Genomic DNA, 11,299 nt, shown 5'->3' on the forward strand with positions numbered 1-11,299 from the left:
ATTTTTTGTGTTAATAAGTTTTGTATCTTTTTTCATTTGTCATGATTTACAAACGTCAAATCCGCTTTTAAATAAATAAACATCGAGAAAATATAATCACACACGACCTACGATATTATTGGTGACATGCCATATGTTGTTGTTGCCGTTTGTCTTTACCTGATTCCTTATTTACTAGCGTTACCAATAATAAAAATGTACGATTAAACGAGTTAAATATACATTTGTATTTGTGTGTTCTTGAAAATCATAATTTGTTTTCAAAACCGTTGTAGAGTTGTCTCCCGTTTCACAAGCGACACACAGGACGCTTTGAAAGAGAAGATAGAGAGGTATCTCTGAATTGGTTTTGTTTTGTGATTACGCTCTGGTAATATTGATCTTTGCTTTAACTTTGCGTCATTTCATACTAGATATATTGTGAATGACTGGATACACGTACTGAAAACCAACCATTAGTATAACACCTAACACCCTATATGATTCGTATATGTTTTATGAAATGAAACATTTCATTTGTTCACAAAGAAACTTGCAAAGTAACAATATAATATGTACTATTTTTCTTTTATATAGACATTAGCCATATCATAGTGTAATTAAACAAATCAAAATTCCCGATAATTGATACAACTATCAGAGTATACCACGTGACAACAAAGTAAGTTTTTCGTGAGTGATTCCATTATGTATTGAAGTAACATTGTATAGAATAATTACAATATATATGAACGTAACATTGTATACCATAATTCCTCTATATCTTTTAAAGTAACATTTTATAGAGTAATTACAGCATGTATGAAAGTAACTTTGTATACAATAATTCCAGTATGCACGTATCTATTAACGTAACATGCTATAGAGGAATTACAGCATACTTCTAACTAAAACTGTATTGAGGGATCACGCTTTAACTTAAAGTAACATTTCTTTCTCAAAATGTATTGGTGGTAAAATGATGCATTCCATGTTATTGATGCGCCGAACAAATCTATATATATATTTCTGGACTTTAGATCTTATAAAACTTCCTACGCAATTTTTCTTTACTCCACCAGTATATGAACAAATAATGATTCAGAGTTTAAATCGGTCAACAACACTTCTTCATCGCATGCACTTAAGCTTGTCATGATTGTAAAAGTTAACAAAAGTGAAATAAATCGTGTCTAAATATGAATATGTTTTGAAGTAGTTAAACACTTGAACAATAAAGTGGTCATAGATAAAACATTCATATTCCGTACAGAATAATAAGTTCCACTGACAAACGACCCGCGGCATACCCTATCTTGCTATCGTACGTTATAGTCACGTAACTTTACACCCATATAAAAACTTGATTGGAACTCTTTAAGAGTGATAGATGCAATATATTCTCTTAAACAACAAGACGACATTAATTAAATGTCATGTGGATATCGGATCAGTATCGTAGTTCTGAACACGACCTGAACACAAAGATCTGACGAATCGCCGGAAGTCCCCTCCCAGTCTTGGGAGATCCATTATAATCATTATGGCGGCAATGGAACACATAATGGCCGCCCCGATGTACCCAATACTCTGCGCAGACGCACGGTCATCCGGGGTACTCATTAACTTCCTCTTCCATGACGATAGATCTTTCTTACTCACGGTCAGTGTCTGTTTGATTTCATTTATTTTTGATTCGAGTTGTTTTGGTGTAATCGTTGTATTTGTGACGTCACCACATGGACAGTAGCAGATAGGCGAAGTGTATGTCGACTCATAAACTGACGACGTAGAACACATACCTGAAATATAAGTATAGCTTTTTTCACATCCAGATCAATTTTGCTTCTTTGTTACGTTATGAAACGTCAACTTCACTACACTATACGTCATTTTGAAAGGACTGATCAACGCGGTCTTAGCGTTTTCTCATATTACCTGATGATCTCTATACAAACAGCTAACGTCAAGTGAGCATCTTGTTAAAAACCAGATTGAAAAATGCGGAAATGCATGGGTGCATATCAAATTTCTCAACGAGGTATGCTAACAACAAATGGTTGAAGCGTACATCTTCTAGAACATTCGACCACATTACTACTAATTTTGTGTCAATACACGCTGTGTTTGACAAAAACAGTTGATCAGAGACGGAAAAGGCGCATTGTGAATATATCAATTAATAAAAAACGTGAAGGACATTAAACAAAAATGTTGATTTGCATTCATTTAATTTTGATAACTTTACTAGTGTATTTACGAAGATTCACTGGAACTATATTTTATATATTAGCTGCCGTAGTTACCAAGGTCGTTACACATCCCGACTTCTATTTCTTCACAAGCTATTTCAACGATGTATTTGATGTAAATATAAGGATTGTACCTCATTTTGACTCCGTATACGGTAGTTTACCGGCAGTTGGTAATAAACATTTTTCTATGGAGCGCTATCGCGCTAATCAAAGAAAATATTCGTTGTCAACTACGGACATACTACCGTATACGCAGTCAAAATGAGGTACACTCGTTAACTGATGATAACAATATATCACACCATCGTTCCATTTCAACTAAATCAGGTACTTATTGATTAGAAACATGCTTGCCCAATATTTTATTGAATGATGTATTGAGTTTCCTCTTTATATTTAACGGAATATTTGACCATTTGTTTGTTTATCTCCATATTAACCAATATATTGTTTACTTGCGCCAGTCTTTGATGGTGACGTGTTGATTCCTCCTTCAGTCGTAAGCAGTTGCGGTGTCCCAGCATGGTAAGAATCCGAAATACCTCGGGTGGACGTCTGAAGGCCAGCCGTCTCGCTTCCGGAACTCTCCAACCAGCACGGCGTGGACGAGTCAAGCGAACTTGTCATCACAATTTCCTCCGACGAGGAACTTGTAGCTTCCACGATGTACTCAGAGCAGACGTCGGAAGGAAGATAGGTGGCGCTGACATTAAGATGGCCATCGAGTTTCAGTAGTCCTAATAAAAGTATTTACATGACTAAGTGAAATTGCTTAAACAAACCTTAGCGAATGTATCTCTTTACCTAGAAATATGGATTAACGTAAAGACATCTCTGTCAATTACAGAATATATAAGCAGTGTTGTTGTTCAATTACATACGTTCTGTATGGTTCTAAATGTATCAATGTTTCAATGTATTATGTTCTTGATTTGCATGTACAAAATTCGTCATTTGTTACCATAGCGACACCACCATCTTATGTTACCTTTAATGTAAATCTTTCCCTTTTGACCACTTTTCCCGCCAATTCCACGGAGCATCATGGAACATTTATGGGCGCTCGCGTCATGTTTGAACCCTAGACACGAGTCTGTACAGAGGTCAAAGCAGTCGCTGGAGTGGGTCTTACTCCTGTACGTCGCCTGGGTAATGTACGTCATATCCGGTACGTCTTGAGTCAGAGTGAAACATGAATCAACGTCTGAAACAACATCCCGATGATTTACGTTGTATTTTATAATGGACGCTCCAAACAGCAATATAACCATTAAACGAATGCATACAAATATATGAAATGTATAAAAATACTATAAGATTTTCAATCGAAAAACGTAGTTATGTCTGTAGAAACATATGACAGCTGTTGGATCTATACCTCCTTTCATTTAGTTGGCGAAATTAAATGACAAGAAAGTACATCATTAGGTGTTTTCTTAGTACACGTATGCAATTGTCAAACATTTTTGGCGATATTTACCGATACCGTCAGCCTGGCATAGGAACTGTTTTGATTCCTGACAGGCCTCTGTTGTGTAATGAGTATGGCGGGTGTCCAACAAGAAACAGCCTGGCCCAAAGTCATTTACCACTGGAGAGTAGTCCGCCTCTGACGTGAACGCGTCACATCCGGCCCATCGCAGAGACTCTTCCGCATCATGATGTAGTCCGATCCACATGGTCGGTCTAATGGGCGAAGAAGAGTTAAAAGAAAAAAAGGGGATAGGAATTAAATAAACATCATAGTCTAGTGTACCGAATGGCCCAGAGAGGCTACCAAGACTAACAGTAGAGCTCGAAGACAAGGAACAAGTTTTTTGGTTTTTGTCTGTATTGTATTGTGTAACAGATTTGTCTCATTCCTCCGCCCGCCCCCCATAAAAAAAACTCAGAAAATACTAACTCTACTGTCAGTCCGACTGCTATCATTGACACGCTGCTGGCGAACAAGCTCATCAGGTACGCATGTTGGGACGACCCATTGATTTTCGCCAATGTTCTGTTGGTCTCTCGACAAACAGAGTGTGCACCTGCCCAATCAAGTCTACTCATATGGAATTCAAATTCACACCAATCCAAATCTAAAAATAAAAAAAAAGTTTCGTTAAAAAAAAAAACCCAAAAAACCCGACACGAGCTTATAAGCGTTTGCATATATAATTTTGACTTTTTGGCTATTAAATTAAATATACATTTTGATGAAATTATATTTCAAGAGGATATATAAGAAGCACAATATATGGATACATTCAAAAGATGCGATGTAATCTAGGGATAACAGGATTACCAAATACAGTCACTGATCTGAAGATAAGATGTTGAACACACATGCATTACTGAGATAATGATTATAAACATTGAAAATATCAGTGGAAGAATTATTGTGTTATTGTAGTAGAACATGTAAGTTTAGTAGGTCACTATTCTTTCAGATGTTTTAATGTTATGAAATTTTGTTTCATCTTTGTGTCTGCAAATACAATCTTTCATGTTATATATTTTATGTAAAAATGTCCAAAGGGGGTGGTTGAGATAAACATTGACGGTATTTCAAGATAAATAAACGTATTGGTATCAATTATACAAGTATTTAAATACAGTGGTACATATTTCTGATATTTTGAATATAAGTGTAACGCGAGAAACACATTTCAATCGGCAGACAGCAATGTCCGAATGGATCATAATAAACTGGACCAGCAAATAACGTTCCGAAATTAATTATAGGAACTTCATTACGCATGAGAGGTGTGTAGCGGTTTGTAAACAAATGTTTTATAGAGATATACAAAATGCATTAATATTTCCCTTCAATTAATTCTTCTATGATATAATGGATGGATGGATGGATGGATAGATGGATGGATGGATGATGGATGGATGGATGGATGGATGGATGGATGGTGGGTGGGTGGGTGGGTGGGTAGAAGGATGGATGGATGGATAGATAGATAGATAGATAGATAGATAGATAGATAGATAGATAGATAGATAGATAGATATGAAGTTATCATCATCATCATCATCGTCATCATCATCATCATCATCATCATCATCATCATATGAACAGTGACTGACACATATATGATATAGCTGTTTTGGTGCTGGAGTGATGAATGGTATTATAACCGCTTTGCCCAGGTTAGGAGAAAGATTTGTCGAGTGTTATCAGTAATTACTTTGAGACACTACGACTGCGTCAGGGCATTGATCCAAGCCTAGAGTTAAAGTAGCCATACTCATAATAAACAGTAGGGGTCATTGACCATTTTACTGTTTCAATTACTGTCACCGCCGGTCAACATAAGGCCTTATCATTAGTAACGAATTCCACAATGATGATGGTTTATTCTAGACAACAAGAGGGAATGAAGGATGTTTAAATTATCCTAAATTATTTCCCATTTGTGAGTTATTTACTTCTGTTAAATAGTTATTTTCTTCTTAAAGAAGTGATACTTTTTAAAATCAACGTTTAGCAGAGTATAGAAGAGTAAGGAGGAAACTATTATAAAAAAAACCTTTCGGTGATTGTTATAATTGCATCATAGATTATGCAGAAGACATTTATGTGAATATAATTCTGAAATAAGAATCTAGGAATAGATAAACAGTATACATCAACTTCTCATTAAAACAACATACGATGTCTCCTCGTTGATGCTACAAATTGTTCTTACCATGAGTCCCATAAATAAATAGACTGCCGAACAGGCCCCACAGCACTGTACACAGCATCCACTTCATCACGATTTTCCTCAGCTGCAATATATCATATAACCGAGTTGGAAATACAGTGACACAAACATTATCCAAGAAATATTTCACAGCATCTTTATTGGTTATCAATTACATTATCATTTTTCATTAGAAACAACAGATAATCATTTAGCTGAAAGTCAGGCCGTTAAGTCCTAATTTACGGAAATGGAGGAAATCACGGATTTAACAGATGCTATATTTTCATTTCATTTTAGTCTTGTGGTTTAGCTTGAAATAGAAACAGTATTTGCAATCCAGATACACCGTCTATGTTTCCCAAAGCATGTACTTCTATATGTGTGTTTCTCCCAATCATTGAGGTAGACGCAACACGTACTGTTACTGGTGAAGACAATGCCAGACACTGCATCATATCTACAAATGAAGGACGAAAATCGATTTCGTTTTATACAATTCTAATAGCCTTTGTGTGCATGCGTTTTACAAAACATGTTCATGGATTATTCATTTAAGCAATAACCTCGTGCATTTCAAACCAGAGATAAAAGCAGCAGTCCTCTTTTCGTGATAACGTTCTGATTGTCTTTACCTACAGAGTCAGCAGTATAAATTATCTATACTATTTATGTAGGATATCAAATAGACCCTCGCAGCGTTATGGATATAGTTTCATCCTGTCAACGATCGTTAAGAGTCGGTTATAAACAGTTTGTTTTGCATAATAATATAAACTGCACTCATTTCAAGATACGACCTTAATGTCCAAATGTAATCCAGCATTTCCTGCTGTACTTGCTATTTATTTATGGATTTACTTCTGAGAAGACAACAACGACGAATGGTATGACAACCAAATCTTCATTTGTTGTTTCACATCAATAATCTAAAGAATCAGATGATTTCAATTCCATTTATTCTGTAATGTTTAATATATGCAAATCTGCTTAATGACATGATGGCGAGGCTGACATCACGGCGACGCCATGACATAAAAAATTCAGATATGATTTTATTAAAGAAATAAATGCCGAGTTTGATTGTGGGATTATTTTGTAGTTGTATAACCTATAGGGTAGATGATAGTGATGGATTGTGGTCGATGGTTTGGAGGATGGTTGTGTGGCGCATTGGTAATATACATTCGCCTTTCGAGCAAACAGATATGGGGTCACCCACCTGCCCGTCTACGTGGCTGTTCTGTGGGAACTCCAGTTTCCACTCACACTAAGACACATCGGGCGCTTCCTTCTGGCCTAACAAGATAGATTAGTATAAGTTGATGATACCAATTCTGAAGCTGTTGTAAATAAAGAAAGTGACTGACAGTTTTCCTGTTTTCTATAAATTCTGTACTAATAGTTTGTTGCAGAGGCACTGCCTCAAATTACCTTGGTTCCACCTGTGGGTTTGTATGGTTCTCCTTAGGCATTTTGAAACGATTTTCAAATGAGACAAAATAAAAACCCTAATACAAACAATGAGATTACTATTTCTGAATTTGTTACGTTAATGGACGCATTCGGGACGGTGAAAAAATGAAGAACATAAACAACATCCTATGTGTCACAGCGGAATTCAACCACTGCCGATTTGTATCTGTTGATGTCACAGTGATAGGCACGCTCGGGCGATGTGAACAAACAGCCAACGTATTAGATGATTGGGTTGTAAGGGTGTAAAAATGCTACTCCACGATCAAAATCGACCTATTTAATAAAATCTAGAAATAAGAGTACCTCTCATCTCCTCATATAACAGTGTGAATGCAATCAACGTGATCTAACATGCTCTTAACACGGATGTTTGTAAATCCCGTGTGGAAGGGTGGCCGCAATATTTATAACCAATTAATGTGATAGCATAATATTTACAGACTCAACATGCATCCTGCCGAACAAATACATTTGTTTATTTATAAGGCCAACGATACAATCCGATGCACTGCAACACAATTATATAATCCATTAGCCAGTACATAAAGAAATATGTTTCCTTAATTCAGCACTACAGCCACGTCACAAACGGCCTCGTTACCTGGGACGACGACAGTGGCAGGATGACCAAACTTGAAGGAGTTACAAACATCAATATTTCCGTAACAACTCTCAAGTACTTGATTCCTCAAAGACTTATTGGTTAATCAAGACCATTACGTAAATGGCAATGGGATTGTATTGCTAAATTCAGAATGACAAACATTTTTGTGTAAATTTTCTTCCGAGATCACCATTTGAAATACTCAATATGCAGTTTGATAAAAGGATAGAAATCGATATTTTTTTTGTGAAATATCAAATTATATCAGTATTTTTGTACATTACAGTTGAGCGGTATTAATAACATCGTATAAAAGATATTATTAATATTAACCCGTTTTCAAAGATATACACCAACCAAAATTATAATTTTCTACGGAAGCTTTAAAATATATCTAGTTGATATACGCGGACTAATGGATATAATTTATCATAAAGACAAAAACTGTTAAAAAATACATGAATGCTTTACCAGTTTGTGTAGTCCCTTCAATCACGAGAAATTGTTAAGAGCATATATGTTTTATCTAAAAATCAATAAACAATAAATAAGTTGATTTAAAGAAATGAACAACCGCAAACCGCAACTCAAAATCGGTAAAACAAATAAAATAAAGACATTTGAATAAATATATGGAGAATAAAACCAAATGTTCAGGGATGGTAATCGTCTTCTACCTTATTGACATACAGAATCTTTGCTCTGCAGGTAGGTCTAAAAATGAAGCTGCTGCCCCTTGCCAAGACTGTAAAAGGCTACTTAATTTGAGGTTTTGTCTTTTCTTCTGTTTCTAAACAAATTTCTTCTTTCTTAGGTTTTCCTTGACACTGCCTCACGTTTGACGTTTAGGTGAGCGTTTTCTCTGTGAGGAAGGCTTTGGGTTATGGTAGGTACTTCTTCTGTTAAGCGCTCAGTGTTTTCGAGGTGGACCGACTGGTTATCATCAGTATAATGTGACCGGTTGGGGTGTCTTCAGGCATCATGCCTGATGGAAGATGCTATCTCATTGAGACAAACACAAACATACCACAGCCTCCCAAAACACCACATACACTATGGGTATGCATCCTGCACACAGGAGAGTTCGTCTATATGGCCATAGCTATTGTTTGGTCGTAAAACAACCAAACCAAACCAAACTAGACTAAACAGTGCAAATCTAAATCATATCCTGGTAAATGACATCCTAACATGAGAAAACAATACCATATCAGGGGAAAAAGGAATCAAATTACGAATTCAACACTTTAGCATAAAAAAATCTAAAAAAAAGATGTCAGTGGAGAAAATTACATTGTCTGTTTGAAAATATATGTTAACTTTTAAGGTTCGACGTTTTCATTTATTTCAGTTACATTGGAGTCCAGTAGTTAAATATCGAATGTTTATCATATCGTCTCATAAAAGTATAAAAAAGACAAAGATCTGAGGCTGTTCCTTTAAACTTTTAACAATGTATGTGCTTCATAAAAAATGTTTTTTTTTTCTTTTTTTTTTTCACTTAATCAAAAATTGATCATATGAAATATTGATTTGTAATAGCAAATGAAGTGCCCTATGATATTTACGGTCCTGTCGTGTTTTCAGTACCAATTAAGGTATTTATCTTTAACTGCTTAATAACCAACAAACTATACCAATACCTTAACCTGATATTCAATTCATAACATTATCTCTACCTGATCGATGAACCATGTCTATATATGGCCATAATAAGTTTTGGTCTTAATGTTCTCTCTGTGACAGATGTCTTATGCTTACTCTGAATCATTAAATTGACATCGTGATTTACTTATTTATCAACACTATCAATTAATTAATGGAAAGAGTATTCGAAAATAAAACACATATATAATGGATCAATATTGTGCAACATTCGCTTTCAATGATGAAAATACAACGGTGATTTTTTTTACAATACCTTATTCTTGTTGAAGATGATTTCTTCAGAGTTACATATGTATAAATCCTAAGTAGGATGCATGTTCTCTATATGTGTATCCAAAGCTACCACCGAAGTCAAACAGATTCATCCCACCTCAGGTTGGCGTTCGCTCGGCATCCCATATCTAGAATGTACAAGCACATGAGAATCGGATTCAATCTCAGTAGGAATTGATTGGTCGATGCTGAGTGTAATTACAGGTGAACACCATATACAGGTATGGCATTGTTACCTAGCTTCTGGGTAAACTATTCAAATCAATGACATCATCAGAAGTCCTATGTTTTGTGTACATTGTTTGTATCACTACAATCCCTACCTTGTTTGTATATTAACATTTCTTACCACGTTCATAAGTCTTTATGATTTGTTATCTGCAATTTTCCTTGTATATAAGTGTATGCATCTATTTCATACTAGTACTGTCTACTTAAATTTGGGTGAACGTGTAAAGTTGAGTACTGTACCACATGGAATATTCGAGTGCATTTTCTTTCACGGTTCGGAGCTTTCAAACTATTTCATGGGTACAAACTTTCATCGTTAGCCCATGCAACGATATTATATCAATAATGCAGACAACAATATTCGTTGTATTTTTTTTTATTATTTTGTCTAACGTCCTATAAACAGCCAGTGTCATTTAAGGACTTGTCAGGTTTTGGAGGTGGCAGGAAAGTCGGAGTACCCGAAGAAAAACCACCGGCCTACGGTCAGTACCAGGCAACTGCCCCACGTAGGTTTCTAACTAGCAACCCAGCGGTGGAGGGTTAGTGATCAAGAATTTTTCGTGTATTTATATTTTTCGTCGGTTCATATTCAAGGCCAAAAAGAATTGCAACATATTTTTTACACTTGCAAGCCATGCTAGCATGATATTATTTACTCAACATGTCCTTGTGGTGAAAGAAGATGAAGTGTCGCCACTATCAGTTTGACATTCTAGTAACATGTCTCCATTGTATATCTCATCAAATAATATGCTAATATCCGTTACGGATTAATACACTAGTACACAAAACTCGATATCTTGTTTGAAGATTTTAATTTGATAATTTAAATTGCATGCTGTAAATTAATTTTATTCAACATCAGACATGTTGTTAATGCATTGGAATGTATAATTGTTAACAGAACGTTCCAGTAAACGACTCGAAGATATGATTTAAATAATTTCAAATTTGTTTACACTCATACTGTAGCTGTAACATTGAAATTAACTTTGGACCGTTTACATTAATTGCAATATACTTCTAACCGCTACCACAAAAGGATAAAGCATTACGTAAGTATCATACGGGTATCTGTATAATAAGGTTTTATGAACATCAACATATTTCCTAATGTTACTTGACTGATA

General features: G+C 35.4%; 1 protein-coding gene across 1 annotated transcript; it reads right to left on the minus strand.

The window, feature by feature from the left end:
• Positions 1 to 480: 480 nt before the first annotated feature.
• On the minus strand, positions 481 to 10,053 carry LOC117327176. Its single transcript, XM_033884028.1, has 7 exons — positions 9,916 to 10,053; positions 5,915 to 5,996; positions 4,138 to 4,315; positions 3,715 to 3,920; positions 3,223 to 3,438; positions 2,690 to 2,971; positions 481 to 1,781 (listed from the first exon to the last, which is right to left on the minus strand). The coding sequence occupies exons 2-7, from the start codon at positions 5,979 to 5,981 to the stop codon at positions 1,414 to 1,416; spliced, it is 1,317 nt and encodes a 438-aa protein (XP_033739919.1). The 5' UTR covers positions 5,982 to 5,996; positions 9,916 to 10,053; the 3' UTR covers positions 481 to 1,413.
• Between the last annotated feature and the right edge of the window lie 1,246 nt (positions 10,054 to 11,299).

The sequence above is a fragment of the Pecten maximus genome, chromosome 5, assembly GCF_902652985.1.
Source record: "Pecten maximus chromosome 5, xPecMax1.1, whole genome shotgun sequence".
Classification (NCBI taxonomy): Eukaryota; Metazoa; Mollusca; class Bivalvia; order Pectinida; family Pectinidae; genus Pecten; species Pecten maximus.